Source organism: Camelus ferus, chromosome 7 (genome assembly GCF_009834535.1).
Source record: "Camelus ferus isolate YT-003-E chromosome 7, BCGSAC_Cfer_1.0, whole genome shotgun sequence".
Lineage (NCBI taxonomy): Eukaryota > Metazoa > Chordata > Mammalia > Artiodactyla > Camelidae > Camelus > Camelus ferus.
The window spans coordinates 46,527,010-46,554,738 of NC_045702.1; the positions used below are offsets into that span (position 1 = coordinate 46,527,010).

The 27,729-nt window shown below is 35.5% G+C and overlaps 1 protein-coding gene across 1 annotated transcript in view; it reads left to right on the forward strand.

Annotated features, from left to right (window-relative positions):
• The window catches only part of FAM126A (family with sequence similarity 126 member A), a 65,957-nt gene extending 50,666 nt beyond the window's left edge, over positions 1-15,291 (forward strand). Inside the window, 1 exon segment of the mRNA XM_006179203.2 lies at positions 7,135-15,291. Within this exon segment, the coding sequence (XP_006179265.1) occupies positions 7,135-7,709 (575 nt within the window). The 3' untranslated portion in view covers positions 7,710-15,291.
• Positions 15,292-27,729: the final 12,438 nt, after the last annotated feature.

The following is a 27,729-nucleotide window of genomic DNA, read 5'->3' on the forward strand; positions in this document are numbered from 1 at the left end:
ATCTTATGAGGCAAAAGCAGTTGTTTATAAATTATTGTGTTCTACATTTTTTACTAAGGAGGACTTACATGATTCTTGCTGTAGTTAAGGAACTTAGTATTTATTATTATATATTAGTGAGCACTACCCCTCCCCTCCACCTTTTAAGGAGCATTTGTTACACAGTGTTCATGGAAGAAGAAATAAGCTTTTATAGATAGTTTTGTAGTAGATGTTGCTTACCTATTTTTGGTCTATCTGATCAGAAAGATCTTAAACATGAAGGATTCACCTGATCCAGCAGTATCCATATGTTGCAATTCTCTATAAGATTTTTTTTTAAACTTGAGACAATAAAGGTGACAGACATTATCGAGAATGATTGAATCCACCTTGATGAGGAGAATTGTGCATTTACTATATACACAACAAAAGCTAAAGACTTGACTGTTCTTTACTTAAGGAAACTGGTAATAGTTGCTAACCAGTGCATCTATAAATACATTGTTCTGGCCCAGACTGTGTTTTTTTGTGTGCCCCAGGTTGCTCTTTTCTTATCTGGAAATTCTTCTGGCTTCAGGACTCAGATTACTAAATCTTAGTTTTTGTTCATGTCCTTGCTCAGAGTACAGCCCCTTAACTGCCAGGATCTTATTCTGTGTTTCTCTGGCAGCTTTGCTTTCCTCTCATCTGCCTTGCAAATTACTGGCCCAGGCTGTGGAAGGTTACAGTGCTGTTCTTTCTAACCCAGGACACATTTGTGCTCAATACTTTGTGTTACACAAATGCAACTTCTGTTGATTAAAAAAAAAGCGCTAATAAAGTACCCAAATAATTCATTTGCATACCTGTCAATGGCTGCCCATTGCAATCAGTAGCAAAATCTAAGCTCTATACTATGGCATAGGTGGCCCTAGTGTTATGTCTTGCCTATTGCTTTGAACTCATCTGAAGACCACTGTCACCTTTCCTTCTAACCCTTAGATTTGCTAAACCATTTCTGCCTTAGCGACCTTGTACTAGCAATTTGGGATATTTGAGCTGAGATTTTCCAGCTTTAACTCTCTTCCTCCACATTGTTGTGTAGCCAGTACTTTTTCATTCAGATCTCAGCTCAAATATCCCTTTCTCAAAGAGGTCTTCCCAGACCACCCATCTAAAGTTGACTTTCTCTCCTACTACCCTGCTCGCTCTTTCCCATTATTATTTTCTTTATTGAGTTTTCCACTATCTAAAATTCTGTTGTTTACTCAATTCCCATGCTATAGCGTAAGCTCTTTGAGGGCAGGGTCTTGGTCTGTCTGGTTGGCCATTGTATCGCCAGCACCTAAAACAATGTTTGGCACATAATAGGTGCTCAATAAATATTTGAATGCATGAATGAGTGAATAAATGATAAATTTATAATACAGACTGAGCAATTTGTTCTTTCCTTATTTCATTGAAAAAACATGTAACAACATGATAGTAAACTAGGTGGAGGAATATTCACTTATAATCCGGGTACTTAAAAAGTTACCATTTTTTTTTTTTACAGTTTTTTTCCTATATGTGTATGTATTTTTCATAATTGTGCTCTATTTAAATTTTTTTTTGTTATTTTACTTTTGTTCAGTTAACATTGTCAAACATTTCCCCAGGTTCTCCTAGTAAGTCCAATTATTTTAATGGCTACATAATACCACATTGAGTTGATATTCCATTATTTACTTAACCATTTACTTAATAAGTTAAATAATTTGTTTCTAACTTTTTGCCTATTATAGATAACACTACAATGAATAGCTTTAACATTTGTCTACCGTTGAATAGAATAAATTGTAAACATGAAACTGATTGGATTAATATGAAATTGTTCAGGTATTTTATGACATTTAAAATATTTATATTTTATAAACTGTAAAGGAATGTATATAACCTTTCCTTTGGGGTTTACTATGAAATACTTTTCATAATTAATGTCAAAATTATGTGATGCAGACATTTGAGGTATAGATTAATTTTTTTAAATGTCAGTTTATTTTATTGTTTTTATGAATAACTTTGGAAGAGCCTTAGGTCATAACTAGATTCCTTTAGACTTATGAATCAGTCTGAGTACAGAGCTGTGTAAACTCTGTGAATAAATTGTTCCTTTATTTAAATTGTCACTTTTAGTAAGTCAGCTGTGAAAGAATAAAAGCTAAAACAAGGATAAAGAATTTCATGGGTGACATACTGGGAACAGGTATTTGGGATTATAAAGTTACATATGCAAGAAATGACAACTTTTCAGCATCAGTTTTAATGATATTTGCAATTTGTTTCACTTTTTTTTCCCCTCAAAGCCAGAAGAAATTTTGTAGGGGAGAAATGATTTGAGTGCCTTTGAGAACCAATTTGGAAATGTCCATTAAAAGTACTCTTTAACTCTCCTCATTTCTGTATATTTTATTTATATACAAATAAAATATTCTCAGAAGTTTCTCTTTGGATCTTTTTTGAACTTTTCGAATTATTTGAAATCAAATGTAAGTATTATTTTTTTAAAAGAATTGAACAGTTAGTGATACCTTTTACGTAGATTTTTAAGTTCTAGGCTTTTAAACAGATTCTATTTTCTTATGCATTTATATTTCCTTAAAACATTTCCCTTATAGTTTTCTTAAAGGAGGAAGTAACTTCCTCTTCTCAGCTGTGTATGTTATCCTTTGGATAACATGATAAAAGCATCACAGATTTTTTTCAAAAAGCCTTTTTAATGTTCCTGAGCATTTTACTAAACCTGCATTTAGAGGCAGCAGATTCACTTTTCTAAAACAGGGAGCCTTTGCTTTTCTTTGCCATCTAAAAATTCTCAAAAGCTATATATTATTTCTTCCTTTTATCAAGTCAAGTAACACATTCCCCGCTTACCCTAATCATGTCTTCTTCATGTTCTTTCAATTTTATTTACTCTAATAACAATTTTGTTTCACAACAGGAGATTCATTCAGTGTATCAAACAAATATTTACTGGGCATGTACAGTATGCAAGATACTTTCCCAGGTACTAAGTACACGGCAGTGACCAGACGAAAATCCTTACCCTCACGGACCTTACCTCTGGTAGACGAGATAAATAAGTAATTGTAGCTTAGAGAGTGATGAAGTACTAAGAAGAAAAAGAAATGAAGTAGGGAAAAAGCCATATGTAATATGGGGAATATTGAAACTTGATGGGATCATCGGGGAAGGTTCACTGAGAAGGAAAGTTTTGAGAAAAGACCTAAAGGAGGTAAGCCATGTAGCTCTGTGGGGAAGAACCTAGGCCTAGGGAGCAGTAAGACCAATAAGAAGGTGTGTGTAAGGGGATTGGGTCACAAAATTATATAGAGAAAGAAGCTGGAGAAATAATAGAGAGCAGGATCACGTAACAGTTGTTTATTACATAATTCTCTTTCTTTATTCTGTAATTTTCCTTCTTTCTGGCTCTTTCTAGCTCTGTGCAGAATGGCATGCTTTTCTTTCTATGAATTTACTTTAATAAGCAGTTTAAAAACTGTGCTTTTTACCATTTTTGAGTGATATACAGTAATTAGTCAAAATTTTTGCTTGCGGGAAAACATATGATCTCATTTTTCTACCTCCCATTTAATTTCATGATTTAAAAAAATTCATAATATTGTTTCTTGGGCTGCAGATCTTCACCATTATCCCAGTAAATATGATTAGCAATCTAATTGCTTTGTGCAGCTTTATAAAATATTCTTGTCATTTTCTGGTTTTTCTTGCAAAATTCTAAATTTTCACCTTTGCAGCACCATTTTAAATTAATTTTCATTGGCATCTTTTAAAAAATAAACCCAATTTTAAAAATAAATTAACCTTGCGAGTTACGATTTATTTAGGTTTTCTTAGAGGTTTATTTACTCTTGCTCTGTGTTAAGCCAAAGTAAATTATTTGCTTTCTGTGAAATGACCAGGAATCTAAGCAAATAAGTGAAACCTAATTGAAAGATGTCTGTCAGAGGATATTTAACTCAAATTGACCTTAATGAATTGAAGAGTTAGAATTTATAGTATGTTAGAATGGATATTTAATGTCAAAAGGCTTTACTGTTTAGGTCCCCCATTCAGTTGTTCAGCTCTTTCTGAACTTCAATTTCCTTGTCTGTAAATGGGAGTCCAATTGCCTGCTTCAGAGGCTCACCAACACACTGTTTTGAGGATATAATTGAATAATGTATGTGAACGCTCTCAAAAAAACTGTTTAGTGTAAATCAGTGTAAGTAGCATTTTCTATTCTGTTAGACCTCTCATGCTTGTCTTTTAATATTTTGTTAAATTTTAACATTCACGGGCTTTGTTATATCTGGGTAATTTCAACAGTTTATAATTTTGTTTAGACTAATGATCCCTTTAATAGATCTTTTGTGAAACTGCTTCTACAATGTAAATGGACAAGTCTTGGTTGTCACCCAGCAGTGCCATGGTGATTTTGTTCTCAGTTGCAGTGGCCTCTGGTGTTTACCTCAGTCAGATTTTACTTGCCTTCACTTTGATGACAACAATTAGGTCTCATTAAACCTCTGTTAGGGAGCACACAGAAGCAGCAGTTTGTTAGTACCTCACCAACGTGCTGTGGCCTGTCTAGAAAATAAAACTTTCATTTAGAGCATATTTAGTCAAAAGTTTATCAAGCAGTAGGTAGTTGTGAAATTAGTATACCAGCATATTGGCCCACCAGCCCAGGGCAAGATGAAGCTTTGAGGACCTTTGGAAATACATGTTGCTGCTGAGTGTGGAGTACCCAGGGCATCCGTAATAACTTGCATTTTATGTTTTCAAAATGTGAAAGAATCAGAATAGAGTAGTGGTTCGTAAACTTGGCTGCACATTAGTCATGTGGGAGCTTTTAGAAGTCCCAATACCCAGGTTATACCTCACATTACTTAAATCAGAATGTCTGGGGTGAGGGACAAGCACTGCTAGTACTTAAAGATGCACAGGAATATGTGGCTCTGGCCTCTATTCTTTTACCTGTTACTATTTCATATGCTTTAGCACCATTAGTGAGAGCTGACATCCTATCGTGAAAAATATTTGAAAGTAGTAGGTAACATCCCTCATGCAGATCTGTGGTCTACATTTTTTAAGAGTATATACTGTTTTACATAGTCTTATGCTGTTTTGACCTTTAACTTTCATTACTTGTCCATGGTAGATATATTCATGTTATTTTTTCCCATTCATTACAGATATTTCTTTGACAGCATTAAATAAACAATGGCTCTGTGATTAGAGACAAAATAAAATGTCTACAAGTATTAACTAAGAGTTTCATTCCTTTGTTTTGATTACAAATGACCATTTTCAGAATAAAGGACTAATGGACAATTTGTTTTTCCAAATCCACTTTTAATTTTCCCCAGTTTAGTAATGAACTGTTAGAAACTAGCCTAAATTTGTGGAATTAGTATGAGTCTGAAGAAATAGACTATTTGATTATATCACAGCCACATTAATATTTACTAACGTACAAGATGATTGGTGTGTGAGGCAAAAACTATACCTATAGCATTACTAACCATAATATAAGTGAATAAGCATTTCCAGTATCATGGTTTATTAAGGCAGCCTCAGTGTAACCTAATAAAAGGAATTGTGCAAGGGGAATTCTTATGTGGCTTGGTTCCTCATGTTGACAATAGCTAGAGTTCTGGCTGTACATCCTTGAAAATTTGCCTAGGGCTTGACATGTGCTCACAACATTAGCTTAAAACAATAGAAATTCTATTTTGAATTAGAAAAACATTTCTGTTTCATAGTCCTTGTCAAATATGTGTGTGAAAAAATACAGAACATAAATTGATGCTCTGAGTTTTTTCATTGTTGTTTAAAATTAAAGAACATGACTATTGTCTCCCCTGCTATCAGAAAATTGTAAATTATGGGAATTTCTACAGTGCAAATATTTGGCTTAATACCTAACACTCAGTCATCCAGTTTTTGTTTTGTATCTTTTGTTTTTCTTGTTTTGCATTTTTATTTTGTTTTGTTTTCAGCCATCATTTTGTCTTATCATCTTCAATTCTAGAGCAACCTGACAACAATAATGATACTACTGAATTGGGCATCCTTGTCATTCCTGAGATTAGTGTCACAAATGTGGCCGGAGAGAGAACCGGGAATGGGGAAAAAGGCAGAACACTAGGAGAGATTGATGTTCAGCATATACAGGGTGTACAGGAAACAGCCACAGATCCTAGAACTGAGAGCAAAGGCTTGCCAGAGATCAGGAGGCAAAAATCTGTAAGAAAAATGATGGAGGATGGAATAAACTCAACTGGCAGAGTGCAGTTTTAGCAGAGAACTTAATAGCTGCACTCCAAGGTATCTCTTGGCAAAGGGCCACTGCTGCATGTTTTAAGAAACAGTTGCACAGTCACAAAAATTTTGCATGTCACCTAATCAAAATGCATGAATTATGCACCACAATTTCCCAATGACTGTTAATATTCTTTGGAATGATCATATCTATACTGTCATATCTAGCCTCTGAATAAATTGTTATGAAAATGAGGCAGAAAATTGCTTCCAAAATAATTTTCTGCTTTTTTTTGAGATCTAAGATTACTTTTTCATCTTTGTATTTTTGCCATCTTTGATATGAAGAATAATGTATAAAGAATTTTAATAAGTTTGAGCTTCTGGTACTTATGATCTATATATTTTTCTCTTAGTAAGATAACCTAGAATATAGAATGCAACCTTTAAAAAAAGTCTTTAAAATATTTTAATACCATTTTTAAAAACGTTCCTTGATACAGTCTTTGATTTTATATTGCTTTTGTTACTGGGGAGAGAATTTACCCCTAGTTTTACTGTGGTATTTTTCCTAATTGTTTCTGATCTGTTGCATGAATAGTAAGAGAACTCTTACTAAAAACACAGCGGGGTGTGGTTTATGGCATGCTTTTTATTTAATACACTCTAAATTACTCATTTAATTATAATGAACTATTGTTGACATTTTGTAAAATGTTTTGATTTATCCTTTGATTTTGGTCTATAATCTTTTGTTTTACATGATTATGCTAAAGTTTAATTTATTTAAAGTATACTTGATTTGGTTTAAATCATGAAAAAAGAATTACGTAAAATAATGTTAATTTTTGTTATTTCTTTGTTTAGGAAATACAGAATTAACAGGTCAAGAAGAACTGATGGAGATATCTGAAGTTGACGAGGGATTTTACTCCAGGGCTGCATCTAGTACCAGCCAGTCGGGTTTATCAAACAGTAGTCAAAATTGTAGTAACAAGACAACTGTAGGAAAGACTCAGAGGCGGTCAGGAGGAAGCAAAACTGGAGGAAAAGAAAAAGAAACTACAGGAGAGTCTTGCAAAGATCATTTTGCTCGAAAACAAACTCAAAGAGCCCAAAGTGAAAATCTCGAGCTTCTCTCCTTGAAGAGACTTACATTAACAACCAGCCAATCCCTGCCTAAACCTAGTAGCCATGGTTTGGCTAAGACCGCTGCGACTGTATTTAGTAAATCCTTTGAACAAGTCAGTGGGGTCACAGTCCCTCATAACCCATCATCTGTTGTTGGCTGTGGGACTGGGACAGATGCCAATAGGTTTTCTGCTTGTAGTCTCCAAGAAGAAAAGCTTATTTATGTTTCTGAAAGGACTGAACTTCCAATGAAGCATCAAGCAGGTCAACAGAGACCTCCTAGTATTAGCATTACTCTGTCCACAGATTAATTTGTAATCACTTTCTCATGTAACCAATGAATCTGGAAGTACGACTTTGCTTCTTTATGAAAGTGCCCAGGGTCTTTCATCTCTGTTCCTGACAGGACCCATGATTTCTAAATTCTGGAGGCTACCTTGATTTTATGAAGGGAATGATGTCTAGGTTGCAGTAAGTTGAAATGTGGTTTTATTATTTCTTGGTTGTGGTTTTTTCACTTGGTTTAAGTCTTTTTTTTTTTTCCTTTTTCTTTATTTCTTAGTTGTTTCTGTTGCCCTAAGATTGTCAGCATGACAATAACATTTTGTGGCAGGTTGTCTGATCAGATTGATTACATCTCATGTGAGGTTGTGAGTCTTTTTTTCTTATTTTAAAAATAACTCCTATTTGGTAGTGTACGTTTGTCCTTCAGTGTAAAAGGGAATATCCATGTATGTGAACTGTTTGTTTTTTTTTTTTTAAGGATGAGACATAAGTGCAACTCCAGGGATTCTCCAGCTGGCTGTTCAGCAAGCCAGTCTAAAAAACAGGCATGTGAAAAAATAAAAAAAGATACGTATGAAAAATGCCTGACAAAAATATTTATAACTGGATCATCTTTAAGATTAGTAGAACAGCTTATATAAAGCACTGGAAAATGCCTGGTAACTTGGTACCCTAAAATATCGTATGATTCTAGGTGTTGGGAAGAGGGATTTCTGTTGTTATCTTTGGTACACTTTTATACCAAAAAGTAGGTTGCTGGTAGATGTGTTGTTTTGAAGAGTTTGATCTGGTTTTAGCAGGTGAAAATCTCTTTCAATTCCTAAGATGTAATAGGCCATAAAGCTGACTCATCCTCTTGCTGGACTTCAGAAATCCTACTTAGTTTGGATTCCCATAATTCAGAGCACACATCATTGAAGACTTCCTGGAAATCGTTGTAAATCTTGCAACACAGCTCTGAAGATACCATTGTTCATCATATAATATTGAATTGTCTGTCTACAAATGAAGGAAATTAGGTAAATTTTTCATCTATAAAATATTATTGAAAGAAAATAGTGAAATATGGACAAAGGACATTTATACATTAACTAGGGCAATTTATGTTTGTGTTCTTAAGTTTACAGTTATAAAATATGAAAAAAATGTGTTTCTTATTTTGCAAATAGGCTTATTTTAAATGTTCTCATTATGTGAAAGAGTGATCAGTGCCCCCAATTAATAATTAGGGTAAGAGAGAGAAAGCAGAGCTGAGGATGAGAGTAAGTTGCTTGGGAAGAAGACTTAGGGAACTGTCCATTTGTTAGTGGTTAGTACATAGTGGTTTCCTTATTCATGGTCCTTAGCTGTGGTCATACAGAGAAAATGCTAGTTTTCCTCTTGTACCTGCTTGTGCAGAGCTCAAATATGTAAAAAGGTTGTATATCTTGAAGACTGCTAAAGCATTTAGACTATGAATGCAGTTTTGAACATAATTGCTTTGGCTCCAATTTTAAATCTGATTCTTCAAAAAGCACGAATCCTGAATTAAATTTTTTTTTTTTAACACAAGTTTATTTGACTTTTTTAGTTCCAGTAATAGAAATGGAATAGGATCTATTGGCATAGATTGTAGTTAAAAAAAAAAAAAAAGGCAACCAGACAGTGAAAGTTGATAAAGTATTAATTTAATAGGAATCCTGTGTACAATTTAAAATATTTGTAAAATGTCCCTGTGAATTTCTAATTGTCATTTTGTAATTCTTTAACAAAGAATTTTCCCTAGGCATAGCTACTAATAATATTAATAGTCTTAAGAACTAATTTAGTAAAAGATTGGCATTGTAAGCAACTTAAGGTGCTTAGGAAACATTGTAGAATAAATTTGAGGAAGCATTACCTTGCACAAATGAGAGATCAGATTTTAACATTCAACTGCTGTAATGGAACCTCATTTTGGTATTATTCTAGATCATTGCTGTTCTAGATCACTGTGGTCTGAGGACCAGTAATGAGCATTGGCATCACTTGGAATCTTGTTAAAAATGCAGAATTTCAAAGCGACCTTAGACATAGTGAATTGTAATCTGCATTTTAATAAGATCTCAAGTGATTTTTATGCACATTAAAGTTTGAGAAGACAGTATCAAAGTGCAAACCACTTAACTGATATTTAGAATTCTCAGTGGTCTCACAACCCAAGATCAATTATATAAAATACTAGATCATTATAATCTTCATTGTTTTGAACAGCTAATTAATTTTTACATGGTGTCAACTGACTTCTTAAGTTCTCTAATTCTAAATCTTTAATGATTCTCATTTATTTTTACAATAAAGAATGTAACATTTTGTATTTTTTTTTTGTTAACTGTAAATGGAAACAGAACTGTAGGACACTTACAACTTAGTATGAAAGGGGTACCACCCTTTTATACAGTGCACAACAAATCTGCATGTGTTTATTCTTTTAAAAATCCTGAAGGCTTACTCAAAGGAGTGGTCTGAATTTTTGCTCTAAGTTATTTGTACTAGTTGATTTTTTGGAGTGTGGCATTAGCTGGTAAAATTCCTTTATAGTACCTTTGATACTCTTTCAAATAAGATTATATGTTTGAAAATTTTTATAGTAATTATAAATATTGGATAATGCTAACTGTGGTGACAATTGTAATTATCCCTAATATTCTTGTCCCACTTACTTTTCCAAATTTGAAAGTTGAGATGGCTTTTATAGGTCATTTTCTCATGAAGATACTGATGTGACCATTTGGTCACAGACCTTCTATAAATCCAGAGTATCCTTTTATCACAAGAAGGATTCTGCACAAAACTGGGGCCTTGCACCCCATTGCTCAGAGGATCTGAGCAGACACTGTAGTCCCATTACACATTTTAAACCTTAGAGATTCTTGAAATTACCGAACCTCTCATTCTTCAAATACCCAACTACCTAGGATATTCTAGTGAGGCTGGGTCCTAGCTTTTGCCTTTTGGAATCCAACTACGGGAGAGAAACAAAGACTTTTCAGGGGAATGTAGCAGAAGATCCAGGACAAGTGAGTGCCCCAGAATCCCTTGCCCACGACCATGGAACTTTTTAAGGCAGCTCTTTTGACTTGAAGAGTAGAAATTCTCAGTTCTTAATGATTTCAGTTTGTCTTGAAAAAGCAGTATTTCATTGCCCTTTTCAAGTATAAAGTAACTGCTTAGCAAACATTACTCATTTAAAAACAAAAAGTTGAAATAAAGGGAAATACAATTTTTAAACCAAAATAGGTAAAAATGATCCCATTTTTAAAGGGATTTTGCCTCTTTTTGAAGAATAAAATTAGTGTTGAAACCCTGTTAAATTTAAAGAAAAATATACTCTGACTTGCAATTTTCAGCAAATATTTAAAATAAGGCTATTTAACACTTTGAGTCTATAGGCACAGTACACCTACACTTTACTAAAGGGAAGCACATCAAGGAAATATATATGTTAAATAATGTAACTGAAAAAATATCTTTTAAAAGCCATTTAAAAAAAGAATAATTTGATGGGTACTTAAATAAAGCATTGTACATAGAAATTAATGTATAATAATGTCTTCCCAATCTTTGAATGAAAAATAAACTGTTTAGTCCTTTAATTAGCATGAATTTATACTTTTAGATTAATTGCTTAGTAAAATTATACTCAGTACCTTGAGTTATTCACATTTATGTTTAACATCGTTAAATTCTTCATCATAGAACATAAATATGTTGACATCTGTATTTTGTAACTTGTGCATATCTAAAGAAACTAACTGACCATTTTGGAAGATGTTTTTGAGTTTTTTTTGATAGTAGAGTTCTAGAGTACTGATGTCTTGATACGAAGTTTCTACCAGTAAGCTCAAGATCATACTTTCTCTTATGTGGGGTTTATTGTGTACCTCTTATCTTTACTTCTAATCATGTAGTGATACTAATCTTTTCATAGGAAATATACTTGTTTCTAATTGTATTCCTAGAGTTTACATTCCTAAAGAATAAACTATGACTTTGGATATTTTTATGTGCTATATATCTTTTTAAGGATATGGAAATAAACTGGAGTTTAGTTTTTTGAAGTTTTGTATATTTGTGTAAATATTCTCCATATGCAATACAATAGTGTTGCCTCTTGTCTTATTGAAATAAAAACTGAAAAAATATTTTTTCCAGATCATTTTACTTATTAAAAAAATCTTCATAAAATTTTGCCAAAGTCATGATGTGGAGGAAAAAATTAAAGGAGGAAGACTTAGGTGAGTTGAGCCATTGAGAGCTTTGGGAATAAGCATAGGACAATGACATGTCATTCCTGCCTTATGCTTTACATGGCCTAGGAATGAGAAGTGTGATGGATCCATTAGTGTCTGTCCAAAAAAAGATGAGCTCCATGGGTCAGGAACCACTGACTGATTATTTGTCATACTAGAAGAAGGGGCAAATTTAGATAACAGTGCTTTGCCCTTTTATCTTATTTCTATGAGTCTTTATCTCTTGAGTGCAGAGATTATGCCCTTGGTACGTAGCATAGAACTTTGTGCATGGTAGGTATTGAAACGTTTAATGAATGAGTGAGTTAGGTTGACATTAGTTTTGGGAAAGAATCAAGGATAAGTTTTCCAATGTATTACAGTAAAATTTTAAAATTTCATTTATTGGCTCTAGGAAATCTTCATGACATTATTTAAGTAGGATTACTGTTTGTGCTTAGAAACAAAACCCTCTTAGAAACTTGAAAAACAATCCTGTTGTTTAATTGATTGTATATTTGGATAATTACATTTCTTAAGAACTAAGTAATTCAGGAAACATTTTCTGAACTATTACTAGAGAAGCATTCATAGAGAACCAGAACAGTGACTTTGTAAGCAGCATGTTAGCCCTATGAAATAGATGTTCTTCTGGTGACTTTAACAATCCTGATAAATAGTTGACTCACCCTGTAGAATCTGTAATACCAGCATAATTATTTTATAATGATTAAGAGAGGCTTTTACAAATAATTCTAGTCATTTAGTAATTTCCCTTGCATTTTTATTGTAGCTAATATTTGTAATTAAAATTATAATCTCATTTAGTCTTCAAAACAGTCATATAAAATGATCAGAGTTCCCATTTTACAAAAGAGGAAACTGAAGCTCTCAAAAGGGTAGGTGACTTGCCCAAGGCCACTTAGCTGCTGGGTGGCAAAGCTAGGGCTTGAACAAAGGTCTTAGGATTTTCACTTCTCTATAACTTGGTTAAAAAAAAGATACTAAGTGAATACTACAAAATAGACATGTATTTTATATTTGCTCATTCCGTCTGTCTCATAGGTGATAGAGTTAAGTTTTAAGGTGAAAATAAGTTTTCCAAAAATAGATTATGATATGCTTTGTAGAACTTTAGGTAATTGTGTTTCAGTGGTAAACTGCATGCTAGTTATTCCAGTATTAAAAATATAGTAAAATGCAAATTGAGATTTTATTTATTTTTTTATTTGTCAGATAAGGATTAAAAAGATTGATACTAGTATTGGTATAGGTGTAGGGAAATCATTACTCTAAGTAGCCTAAGAGACCATTGGCAGGACTGTACATTGGTACAGCCAGATTGATGAGCAGTTCAGCAGGATCTATCAAACTATGTATGTGCTCTTTTACCCTCTAACCTAGCAATCCTACTTGTTTATGTTTATTTCACTCTCTATATTCTACAGAAATTTTAGCACAGATATGTAAAGATATTCATTGCAGCATTGCTTATAATAGCAAAAAAAAAAAAAAAAAAAAACCCCAAAAAACCAGCAATCTAAACGACCATTAATAGAGGACTGGATAAAATATGGTATGTACATATAGTGGAATATTATGTAGCTGTGAAAAATAATGCAGCTGTATATGTGATGATTCAGAAAGATTATTTAAGATAATATTCCCTGGGAAAAAAGTCATAGAACAATCCCATTTTTATAAGAAGTGTATAGGACATTTAGTGCAGGTGTATTTTTATATATACAAATATGTACATATACAGCACACATATGTTTGCTGGTATGTAGGGAGGAAAGCATTATTTCTGCAATATGGTCTAAAGACAGTCTGCACTGGGGAAAAAAATGGTGCTCTTTAAAATAAAGATTCCTGGGCTTTGTGCTCATCCCTCTAAATCAGATCACTGAGTAAAGCACGGAAACCTATATTTCTATCAAGTGCCTCAGTTGATTCTTATACAAACTTAACATTTGATCTAGTAGCTGACAGCAGTGAATTGATTATCTTTATGTCTCTGGTAGTGGTTTATAGTTAGGAAAGGCAAGCTTTTAAAATAATTAATTAATTATTAAATTGAGGTATAATCCACATAGTGTTATATTAGTTTCAAGTGTGCAACATAATGGTTCAGTATTTGTATATATTGCAAAATGATAACCATAGTAAGTCTGGTTGACATCCATCACCACAGATAGTTACAATTTTTTTTTCTTTTATAATGAGAACTTTTGAAATTTACTCTTCTAGTTATTTTCAAATAAGCAATAGAGGATTATTAACTATAATCATCATGCTGTATGTTACATGCCCATGACTTATTTATTTTATAACTGGTAGTTTGTACCTTTTGACCCCCATCACCCCTTTCACCCACCTCTCCCCCCAGCCTGTGATGTATTTCACTTAGCATAATGCCCCCAAGGTCCACCCATATTGTCACAAAGGCAACATTTTCTTCTTTTGTATAATATTCCATCGTGTTTCTGTTTGTCTGTGTATGTGTATCCATTGATGGATACTTAAATGTTTTCAGAAAGGACAAATTTGTTGAACAGATCTTCTATTCCAAGTGGGGCCCTCTCACAAGATAAAGCCAATTAACATTGACTTAACATCATCAACATGACCTGTTAGTGAAAGGTAAGTTGGCCTGACATAGAAAAATGATTGTACTGTATAGTACATGCCAATTAAATGAACAATCCTTAAAAAACAAACAAAAACACCCTAACCTTTGTTATTGTTGAACTCTCTCAAATACTATCCAATGACCTGCTAATAAAGCAAAAAAACTTAGTGCAATAAGACAGTGTACCACCTCAGTATGCTAAGCTGTGTGTCAGAACTAGAAAATTAGTTATTTATAGAGCTTTGGGATCTGTGCCCAAATGGTTTAAGGCCTGTCTGTCAAGACAGGGAAGTGATTAGATTTGGCAAAGTTAATGAAATGGTTTAGGATTGGTGGACACAACAAACCAGGGCCTTGAAGAGTCTTGATAAGTAAACTCATTTGATTCTCTAGTGTACGTCAGTGTGGCGACGAAGATAAAGATTGTAAAACTTTACTACTTTGGTTCTTTATATCTGCATAAAAGTTTTTTGAAATGTAAATTATGATACATCGTGTTTCTTTTTACTGAAAATAATGAATAGCATGTAGATTTTTTTCCTGGGCTAATGTTTAACTTTTTTTTTCTATCATGTTCTCTTCGGTATTTCTGTGGTACACGTAAGTGATCTCTAGACTCATCAGAAAATAAAGTGAGAAAGAGTTCAACACTATAGTTTCTCACTTCTTGCTTTACTTGCTTCCTTTTATAGACGCTCCAAGTATGTTTAACTTTGGTATCCCAGGTCCACTACTACCTAATGAAGGCCTCTAGTGCATTTTTCTTATTCTCTTATTCTCTTTGTTTAGCCAAGATGTTTCTTCTGTCTTGATATATAATTTTTGTGCTATATAATTTTTACTAACATTTTCTTCTCCAAATCTCTTGAAATATAACCCTCTGGAAAACATGTCACCACTTCCTCTTCTGTTCTAATTCCACTCTAGTGTAGAATCTTGTTTCAGTATTCATTTACATCCACCAAGTTGAATTTAATGAGGCAGGATATGTTTGAAAGGAGAAAACAAGCAAGCAAGCCAATCCATGAACTATTCTTATAATAGGAGAGAATATTGTAGTTCACCAAGCAGGAAGAAATGGAGCCGGGGTATATAACCACTACTGCACAGTATGCTGGTACTAGTTAGAGGTGAACTGTGGCACCAGAACCCCACTCAGCAAAGGTTGTGGAGGACAGTAAGGAGAGGGACTCTTTACAGTGAGAATAAATCTGAGTAGTGTTTCTTGTCTGCTCTGCACAAAAGGTACAGATATCCCAAGGTACAGATCTGCCACATTTTATGACTCATAGTTGGCCAGGTGGTGGTGAACATGGAAACAATAAGCTCTGGGGATAAGTGATAAAATTTGACACTAAATGTATGGTTGGACTTCTCCAAGTGGGCTCAGACTATAAGAATAATTGTTTTCTGCATAAATACTAAACAAAGTCCCCTTTGTGAAGGAGATGCTAAATAATCAGATGTTCAAGATGATTCTGAGGATGTCAGTAGAACTCTTTATTTGATATCCCAGTCCTTGTTCAATCAGCTTATGAACAAAGTGGCTGCACAGGAAGCATCAGGGCTATAAACAGACTTGAAAAATATGGCCCTCCTTTCATCAAGGCTACCTTGATTACTGCCACTGCTAAGAGCCCAAACTGCCAGCAGGAGTGACCAACCCTAAGATTTCATGCCCTTGGGTGGCCAAGTAGTTGCTTAGTGGCAGACCAACTATACCAAATCTCTTTTTCATGGAGAGGCAGCTATTTGTCCTTGCAGAATAGACACTGTTAATCTGCATTTAAATTTGCCTTCCCTGTATGCCATGCTTCTGTGTGCAATGTTAAGCACCCTATTCACTGTTAGGATTTTCCTCAAAATATTGCATCTAAGGAACTTATTTTATAGTGTAAGAAGCAAGATAGAAGGGGAATTCTACTTCCATTAATGCCAGACTAGATAACAACATCAAAATTTCCATGGACAACTAGATAATCTGAACAAATTCCTTTTAAGATATGAAAATCTAGAGAGGCAAGCCCAGCATTGGGGCCATTTCTTACTTGGAGTTATTGGCTGATTCTTGAAGGAGCACTTAAGGGGATTAGAAGTGTTTTTACTACCCCCACAAGGCTAGGAGGACAAAAATTGGATGCTTGTGACTGCCAACTCATGGGGAGGGCATAGAAACTCCCATGCTTTGGTTCTGGGGCCCCCAACAGCTCCACACACAAAGCTTCAAATCACTTTTCCAGAGAAGGAAAAGTGAATTGAAGTTACAATCCTCCCATTCTCTCCTCCCCCAACACATACACAGGGAATTCAGCACAGCATCAAATCATCCCAATTCCTGAAACTGAATTAAAGTAATCCCTTAGGTGCCTGGTAATAGACAAACAAAAAAATATTCTATGAAGAAAAAAAAACATTATCTCAAGTTGCAATTTCTAAAACTTTTCAAATTGAATGTCCAGCAGTGAAACAAAAACAAAAATAAAAACAGACACAGCAGAGCAGCACTCATTGAGAACAACTAGCAACATTGAATAAAATTGTTTAAAACCTCTCTTTAAAGCCATTGAAGAACTTTTAGGCAAACAGGACTCTTAAGAGCCAAAATCCCAGAGATAAGGTGTGCAGAGAAGAATTAATAGAGCAGGCCTGAGATCCTATCCTTAAAAAGCCCTGCTTGCAAGGTTGGCCTTTGGCTGGCATCTGGGAACTTGGATTACAGGAAAGTTTCCACCATTTCCTAACTGATAAGGTACTTTACTATATACAAACTATTTATATAGACAACGTGGTTTATGCTGAAACTCTACTTTCCTCTGGGAGTCTGTAATTATGATACATTTCTGCAGAAGGTACCTATATGACCAGCTTCCAATACAAACCCTGGGCAGTTAGTCTCTAAAGAATGTCCGTGGCAGACAACATACCACATAGGTTGTCACAGTTCAAAAACGCTGGGGGAATTTAGCACATCCTGTGTGACTTCATAGGAAAAAGGTTCTTGGAAGCTTGTGCCTGGTTGCCTCTGGACTTCACCCTATGCACTTTCCCCCTGCAGTGCTTTTGCTTTGTATTGTTTTACTGTAATACATCAGAACCAATGAGTACAACTGTATGTCAAGTCCTGTGAGTCTTCCTACTGAATCAGTGAATTTGAGGGTTGTCTTGTGGACTCTCAATACAGAAGATAACCAGGGAAGTGACAAACTTTGTGCAGCTACTTCTTCCTTTAAAGAATTTGCCAGTTTGGGCCACAAATCTGAGTAAAAGTCCCAGGAAGAGATTTACTACTAGGAATCAGAGAAGTAAACAAATTACAACTACAAGGGAGTAGAGAGACAAAAAGCTTAGGATCATCAAGTCAACCAACACTTGGGAGACCTACAGTCCCAATAAGGCGGAAAGGTTCAGAGAAATGAGCCTGATACTCTGCTGGTTTTCCCCTGGAGTAGTCATTGGATTCTTGGACTGATAATAGCAGAAAGATAAAAAAACAAACAGAAGCCTGCTGAAAGCCAAAGATCTCTCTGTTGCATCAGTGTATGGAAGAGACAAAAATGGGAACAGGAGAGAATCAGAGTAAATTAAAGCTTATAAAAATTGCAACCTAGTTTCATATCCACTGAATTATAGCTTGGATTAATGTGATGTGCCGGCCACAACTCTTCCTACCAGGGAATAGGGTGATCCCTCTCTGTATAAAGATAACATCCAGAGACTATGCAGTGTGTCATATACAATACCTAGCATTAAGTCAGAAATTACAAAGAATATCAAAGGGTAGAACCGTGCAACTCATGGTGGGGGAGGTGTCCAACCCATTAGATAAGAGTGTTCTTCATAGATCCTTTACAGGTCATTCCTGGATAACCCATCTCTATTTCTGGCTTGTGCAGAGATGTTCATTGTATCCATAGTCACATGTGCAATCTCTTCAACAAAATTTTGTCCAGCCACCACACCTTTAGTGTTCTCTCCACACTGTGCTTTTCATCTTTTTCTATCTGGATAAGCTGAGACTTTTCCAAATCACCAAGTGCTGGTTCCTTTTTGCTTAATAGTTCTTTTCTCAGTTTATCTTTCTCCTCTCACATTTCCCTATAGGCAGCAAGGGGAAACCAGGTTGCACCTGCACCTTACAGACTTTGCTTGCAAATCTCCACTAAATATCCAAGTTTATCACTTACAATTTCTCCTTTCCACTCAACACTGGAACACAATTCAGCCAACTTTTCTGCCATTTTATAACCGGGATCACTTCTTCAGTTTCCAATAGCCTGTTTCTCATTTCCTTCTGACCTCATCAGAAGCATCTTTAAAGTACGTATTTTTACCAACAATCTGTTTATGGTAATATATGCATTCTCTAAGATGATAGAAGCTTTCACTACCATCTCTTCCTTCTGAGCTCTCACCAAAATCACCTTTAACACCCATACTTCTACCCACAATCTCATCAAGGCAATCTCGGCTTTTTTATCAAGCACCTCAAGATTGTTCCAGCCTCTACCCATTACCTAATTCCAAAGCCACTTCCACAATTTTAAATATTTGTTGTAGCAGCACCCCACATCATGCTACCAAAATCTGTATCAGTTTCTCAGGGCTGCTGTAACAAATTACCACAAATTGTGTATCTTAAAACAACAGAAATTTATTCTCTCACAGTTCTGGAGGATAGAAGTCTGAAATTAAGGTGTTGGGAGGGTCATGCTCTCTTTGAAGTCTCCAGAGGACTCATACCTTGCTTCTTCCAAACTTCTGGTACTTGAAGCAGTCCTTGGTGTTTCTTGTCTTCTAGCTGCATTATTTCAATTTCTGGCTCTGTTACCATATAACCTTCTTCCTTGTGTATCTTCATATGACCTTCTTATAAGGACATTGGATTTAGGGGCCACCCTGATCCAATGTGACTTCATCTTAACGAACTACATCTGCAAATGCCCTATTTCTAAATAAAGTCATATTCTGAATTTCAGTCTTTCATTATTATGATGCTAGCTGTGAGTTTTCAATAGCTACTCTTTACCAGATTGAAGATATTCAGTTTGTTGAGTGTTTTGATCATGTTGGATATTGTCAAATGCTTTCTCTCTCTCTCTAAGATTCTCTCTTTTTTTGAGGAGGATATTGATAGTTCTTTCTTTTTAAAAAATTCATTTACTGAGGTATGATTGACATAAAAAAGACTATACATACTTAATGCATACATCTTGATGATTTTGAAGGTTAAGTATACACTCATGAAACCTATACCATATACAATGCCAAAAACTAAACCATCAACTGTAAAAATTTCCTTCCTTCCTCTTCTAAAAATTTATAATAAATTTAACATAAGATCTACCCCATTAACAAATTTTTAAGCATACAATACTATATTGTTAACTATATGCAAAATGCTGTACTGTAGATCTCAAGGACTTACTTATCTTGTTACCTGAAATTATGTGTGCTTTGACCAACACCTCCTCCAGTCCCCTTCCCCCGTCAAATGCTTTCTCTACACTTAATGAGATGACCCTGTAGTTTTCGTCCTTTATTCCGTTAATATGGTGTATTACATTAATTTATTTTTGAATGTTAAAACCTTGCATTCTTGGGATAAAGCCCACCTGTTAAAGCTGTAAAATCCTCTCTATAGAATGTGTTATGTTATTAACAAACATGTTATGCTTGTTTTATGACCTAACATAAGCTCTATCCTTGAGATTGTTCCATGTGCACTCGAGAAGAAAGTGTTTTCTACTGTTGTTGGGCGGAGTGTTGTATAGAGATGTGTTAAGTCAAATTTATGTATAGTATTGTTTAATTCCTATTTTCTTGTTGATCTTCTGCCTACTTATTCTATCCATTATTGAAAGTGGGGTATTGAAGTCTCCAGCTATTATTGTTGAATTGTATATTTCTTTTTTCAGTTGTCCATTTTTTTTTCACCTGTTTTAGGAGTTCTGTTCTGTGTATATATGTTTATAATTGTTATAGCTTCCTGATGGGTTTATTATTAAAAAGCGTCCCTACTATTTTTGTTTGTTTGTTTTAAAAGTCTGTCTTGTCTGATGTTAATATAGCCACTTTAGCTTTCTAATGGTTGCAATTTACAATATACGCATTTTCTCGTACTTTACTTTCAACTTGTTCCTGTCTTTGAATCTAAAATGTGTATCCTGTAGACAGTATGTAGTTGGATCTTGTGTTTTTATCCAGTCTGACAATCTCTGCCTTTTGACTGGATGATGTAATCTCTTCACATTTAGTATTATTATTTGATTGATCTGCCATTTTATTTTTTTGTTTTCCATGTCTCATGTCTTTTTAGTTTCTCTATTTCTCCTTTACCACTTTTTTTCCTATTAAGTGAACATTTCCTAGTATGATATTAAACTTATTTAATTATATTTTTCACTATAGGCTTTTGAGTTTTTCTGAGTGGTTGCTCTAGAATTCACCATATACGTATTAACATATCAAAATCAGTTTTAGACTTATACTAACTTAATTCCTTTGAGATATAGAAATTCCTTCTTCCCCCTGTTTTTGTGCTATTATTATTATACATACTAAAATTTTATATGCTACAAACCCAAGACTACATTGTTATAATTATTACTTTATATAATTTTGTGTCTATTAAAGAAGCTGAGAAAAGAAAAGAGAAAAAGTATTTATGTGAAGCATTTGTCATTTTTAACTTCTTACTTACCATTTTAGTACTCTTCATTAGTTCCCATTGATTTGAATTACCATCTAGTGTCATTTCTATACTCCAAAACTTTGATCCAACCCACCTCCTTTGTACTGTTTGTACTGTTATTGCCAAATATAGTACATTTCTATATGATAGGCCAAACATAATTATATTCATATTGTTTTATATAATTGCTTTGTAAACCAGAGAAAAAGCATGCATTTTTTACTACAATATACTTTTATAATTACATTATTTGCCCTTACCTATGTCTTCATTTTTTCATGTGCATTCAAGTTTCCATCTGGGCTTATTTGCTTTCATCCTGAAGAATTTTGTACATTGGACTATAAATACTGATTTTCCTCCCCTTCCTCTGGGGCTTATTTTTGTTGCTATTTGGTGTGTGTGTGTGTGTGTGTGTGTGTGTGTGTGTGAAACTTGGCTAGATTATTTTAGTGAAGTCTGTTTTTTCCCACTGTGTCATATCCCTCGGAGGGCACAGCCTTGGGCATGCACACAGGCACGTTGGGGGTGACTGGTTTCAACAGGGCTTTTCTTGACTGTCTTTTCCCTTGGTCTCTGTTAAGCTGTCAGCCTCACCTGATATCACATTCAACTGTTAGGTTCCATGAATACTGGATAATTCCTCTTTAGTTTTCAGCTTATGCCCTGGGGCATAAATAGTTCTTCAGTCTGATCCAATTAAATTCAGGCAGAAGCAGTTTTTGAGGCCAGTTCTTGAGGTTTTCTCTGACCCTAGGAGAGCTCTCCTTAGGTGTCATTTTCCTTGGTTCTCTCTGATGAACTAGCTGGCCTATGATTTAACTGTTGCTCTTAATTAAGAGAGCTGTCGTTTCCTAGAGCACCCTTAGGCTTGAACTTTCCCACACTCTGTTTCAAATAAAGTCAGCTACTTTAGGGAAAACTCTGGAGCTTTCTTTTCGTATGAATTACCTGTCCCCCTAGGGAAAAAAAATCTCTGAAGTGCCACTCTGGGTGCTGAGTTGAGCAGTAGCCTCTGATCTTCTTGACTTGCCTATCCTGGCATGAACCCTCTGCCTTTTGAGAGAGCCTGAACAAGGGTAATTGGGGTCCCAGTGTTCTTGGTCTGCCACATCTAGGGTAGAGTCTTTGTATTGTGGGTGAGTGCTGAGTGGAGGAATGAAGCCCCCCACCTGTTGGCTGCACTTTCCAAGAATTTTTCCTCTTGAACTCGGAGTTGGAAGAGATAAGAAATGCTAGGGCCTGTCCACCTGGTGAGATGTGTTAACCTTTGATGGGAGCTTAGGAAAGAGTGGTCCCCCTATTCTTGGCCATATCCACCTAGAACAGAGCTTCTGTTTAGCTAATCTGGGAGGTGTAAGGGAGGGAGAGTTATCAAAACTCAAATCCCACATACTCTCTGTTTTTTTCTGAATTTTAGTAGTTTTTTGTGGGGGAGGGGTAATTATGTTTGTTTATCTTTTTATTTATTGGAGATACTGGGGATTGAACCCAGGACCTCATGTATGCTAAGCACACACTCTACCATTGAGCTATTCCCTTCCCTACTTTAGTAGATTTTCTTGAACAAATGTTTCTTCACTTAGTTGTATGCCCTTAAGGCAATTTCCAGAAACTTTCAATGGTTGTTTTCTTTAAATAATTTTCACCAGCTATACTTGTGTATTAGGGAGTAGGTCCTCGGAGCTCCTCGTGCTACCATCCCAGAGGTGGAAAAGTCACTTCAGTTTAGATGTCAAAATACCATCAACATTACTTGCAAATATTCTGTACTTCCCAATGAAGCCAATCAGTACACTTCTGTGATAAAATTATCAGCCAATCTTCAAATACATTTATCTTTTCTTATCTCACTGTTTCTTTTGAAAAGAGGATGGATATCTTGCTTTGCTAAATGGAGGCTATTTAGTGACAATACACTTCAAAGATATAATAGTAGGATTAAAAACATTTCAAAAAAGTTGAACTTCAATGTAAATATGAGAACAATAAATGATTTCTCTCTAGGGACTATTTTAGGGGTCAGTTATCTTGCTGTCAAAGACAATGCTAAAGTTCTTTGGGTTTTTTTCAAATCAAGACTTATTATCAAAGATTGTCTGGTGTAAAATAAAATCAGACAGAACTTTAGTATCAGGGCAATTGGTTGTGATTAAAAATTAACAAATGAGCCAAGAAAGAAAAGAAAACAAAAATAAGCCAACCTACATACTGCTGCTCTCATTTGCAAGGATCCTCTGTATCTGATACCTTCATGGGTTAAGAGCCTCTAAACAGCCACCAAATTGATGACAACCACTGGAATCCAATTCCAGTAATTGTTCCCAGATGCTATCATAAAAAGCCAAAAGGGCATGAGGTTCTTCCTCTCTGTTCCTGAATCCAAAACTCATGTAAATGAGCACTTCACATGGTTATTGCTTTAGCCTCACCATGAAATGCGAATCTGAGATCAGGACACCAGCATGGTCAGGTGAGGGCCCTCTTCAGAGTCACAGACCTCTCATTGTGTCCTCACATGGTGGAAGGGGCTAGGGATCTCTGTGGCATCTCTTTTATAAGAACACTAATCCCATCCAAAAGAGATCCACCGTCATGACTCAGTACCCTCCAAGGCCTCTTCCCCCATCACCATCACATCTAGCATTAAGATTTCAACATGTGAATTTGTGTCTTTTTGTTTAAAATATGACTTTTGTGGGGAGTATATAGTCGAGTCTTGCTTTTTTTTATCCACTCTGATAATCTTTGCCTTTTAAATAATGTGTTTAGATCATCAACCTGATATAATTATTGATGTGGTTACATTTAGGTCTATCATTTTATCATCTCATTATTTATACCCTCTGCTCCTTGTTCTTTTCTTCCCACATTTTTGCTTTTAAATTTTTTTCTTTCTGTTCCATTTTAAACTATTTGTTGGTATTTTAGCCACACTTTTTTTGTATTATTATTATTATTTTTAGTGGTTGCTCTAGGAATTACAAAATGCATTCCTAATCGGAGCTTGTCTTCTTAATACAGTACATCAGAAGCTATCCTGGAAGCACACCTAGCACGTGTTTATTAACACCTTGTTGGCTAAAACTGGGCCTCATCTCTACATTTATGGCAATCATTGTCCACAGGTAGTAACTGGGTTAGACAAATTAAGATTAATATTCAGTAAATAAATATTAATAGAAAAAGAAAGAATCAGTGTCACAGTAAATAATCTTATCTAATATATTTAGTTTGCCAAATTTTTAACCTCAGTCCATTTTAACACAATTTTTTAGTTTTTTTGGGTTTTTTTTTGGTCAATAATTTATTTTACTAAGGAAAAGTATCCCCTTCAAAGGATTACATGTAGCTTTTAGTGTTTGTTGCCCTACACCTCTTATTCCCACCTTATTTATTTGGGGTAGGAGTGCCCTTTAGAATAAATTTTGAAAGTTTGTACAAAATGGATCTATGGTAGATAATAGTTACAATCTATTAGTGAGTGAATAGCAAATGTACAGAAGTACCTATTTTCTGACTACAAACATGAAAGTTGATAAAAGATGGGTTCAATTTTATTCTAGCAGAACAAAATTTCTCCCAGTGAGATTTTGCCATGAAAGAGACAATCATAGTTAAAACAAAACAAAGCAAAAACAGAAAAAAGTTTAATTTGTGCTACTGGGTTGTTTCCTTTTCAATTTTTAAAAGAAGGTAGGTATTATGTGTTACTTGTAATTTTGTTTTAAAAAGCCAAAATAACATTTTGAGTATGTTTTTCTTAATATTAAAAATAAATAAATTAGGTTTATTTATTCATTTATTTTTAACAGAGGTACTGGGGATTGAATCCAGGACCTCATGCATGCTAAGCACACACCCTACCACTAAGCTATACCCTCCCCTTCTTTCTTAATATGTTTTAGTACAGTAGATATACTTGAGAAAATATGCCTAATTATGGGGAAAAGTAATTGTCATTTGTGAAGTTTAATTAAGTATAATATATTTGGCTTGTGAAAACCAGGCCTGTGATTTTGAAAGCACATTTCCTACTTTCTTCTCTAATGGGAGCTTATAGCTCTTCATTAATGATGATTTAATTACAAATTCTCGAGAGTAGAGACTGCACTAGCAACTTGTGTGCACAGAGAGACAGGTTTTTTCAGCCTCATGATTTACAATTTAATGAATGCACACACAGGCATTGTCTTATTGAATTTTCTTAACTTTCCAAGGCGGTAGTCAAGGAAAATCCTTCTAGATAAGGAAGCTGAGGCTCAATAACAAGTGAAAGGTCTACTTTCACATGACGTGTACTGTTAGAGTTGAGACTAAGAGCAGCCCAATGCTCTTTCCTCTGCATCAGCATACTCACACCTCCCATCCCACACTGCACACTTCCCTGGAGTCGGCCGTATACCATTTGCATGCAGACTTTTCTGCCATCTACGTGTTTCCTAGAGGGCCAGCATGGGCTGCTTGGGTAGGAAGTCATTTTTGTGCAGGGCTCTCCCATTTATCATGCCTGGACCTCACCCACTAAGTGCCAGCCAGCACTGGCCCTCTGTCATTGTGACATCCAGAAATGCCCCCTATCCATTGCCAAGTGCCTCCTGGGCAGTGCAGTACTGTACCAGTGTTCTCTACCATGCTGCCCCTCAGCTGTCATAAACAGCAGGGCTTAAACCACAAAGAGTAAAAATAGTCTTGGCAAAGCATTTTGAACATCTTGATCAACATATAAACCCTCTAGTATGCAAGGCTGCTCTAGGACATAGGAGAAGGTGTTTAGAAGGGATAAAGGAGTATGTGGAATCCCCCCAAACCCCTTGAGCAAGGGGAGTGCCACAGCTTAGAGAAGGAGCTGCCGGCTGGGGTAGAAGAATCACCTCAGATAATCATGATACTAACAATAACAATGCTAACGCTAGGCACTGTGTTAAGCCACTTACATGTACTATCCCATTTAATTCTCACAACGGCGCCATGCAGTTGTTGCTACCGTAATCCTCATGGTGTAGATCAGTGAACTACCATCATCGCTTGCCGCAGCCAATATTATAACTTCCTTTCCAGTCTTTCTGCTTCTGTGGTTCCCTCCATATAGTCCATTCTCCTTGAAATCAACCTAAGCCATTTTTATAACATGAAATCAGACCATATCATCCTCTGCTAAAACTCTCTGACGACAACTTCCTGGCACTGACTGAAATCTAAAGTCCCACAGTGGCCACAGGGCACAGGTGCCCTGGCCTCACGTACCTCCCTGACCTCATCTCCTACTCTACTAAACATGGACCTCACTCCAGCCACACTAGCTCCTTGCCATTCTCAGAACAGGCCAAGCTTGCTGCCCTCTGTGGTTACTGTCCTCTCCCCTAGCTAGGACTCACTCCCTTACCTCATTTGGTCTCTGATCCAACTTCACACCCCAGACAGCCCTTTCCAGATGGCTCAGTCTAAAATAGCCTCCCTTCTTCCCTCTTCCCTTCACCCTGCCTCACATTTCTGCACAGCTCTTAGTGCCATCTGACACTATTAAATGCCCCTTTACCCATCTGTTCATTATTTCTCTTTTTATGACAACGGGAGTTTAGTAAGTAGGAGCTTTGTCTTCTTTACCCCTTAGAAAGCTGCTTCGCACATAGTGACTCAATATTTGTTGAATACACGTGGCTTAGAGAAGTCACTTGCCTGATATTCAGAGCTAACAAATGGTTGATTTGCACTCTGAACTCTCAGAGTCAGAGAAGACCCCTCTTTGGGAAGGAAAAAAAATTATAGGGAAGCTGAAGATGGGAGATGGGAACGAACAAGGCCTTCCTGCTCCTTTCTGCTAGGGAGTGCTCAGTGGAACTTTTTTTCTTTTAATCCATAAAGTAACCAAAGAGAATTGTATAAAAGGCAAGGCTAAAGTGCAGACACTTCAGAAGTGTCAGGAATCTTGCAGGTAAAATTGGACCAAAGCCCACTTCTCTTCCTGGGCTACAAGGTTTGCTGGGACAGTTACATGCTTTAGCCTTGCTGCTTAATTGTCATATGAAAGGAATTCGTATAGCCTCAAACCTTTGGAGCTTAAAACAGCTCTGTAGGAATCATTTTGAACAAATTAATTCAAGGTTAGTTAGTTCACTTATAATGGCAGGGGACAAGAATAAAGCTAAGTGGTGTACTTTGCATTTAATACCATTCCTTAAGGTCTTGAGAACAGAAAAGAACTGGACAAAAATCACTGTGCTGTCGACAGGTACTTCCTTATTAGGAAAGAAGTTAAGCATTCACGCTACAGACTGCAGAAGGAAATTAATCTGGCAATTCTAGAACAAACTTCACAATCAGGGTTAAGTTTTCATAGAGTGGGGGAAAATAAAGGAGAGAAAATCATTTAGGACTGCCTTTTGTAGATTTGGCTACTTTCACGGACATCTTCTTTGCAGAGGGGGCTGCAAGTTTTCTTCAGTAACATTTAAAGTTTTGTTTTTGTGTTC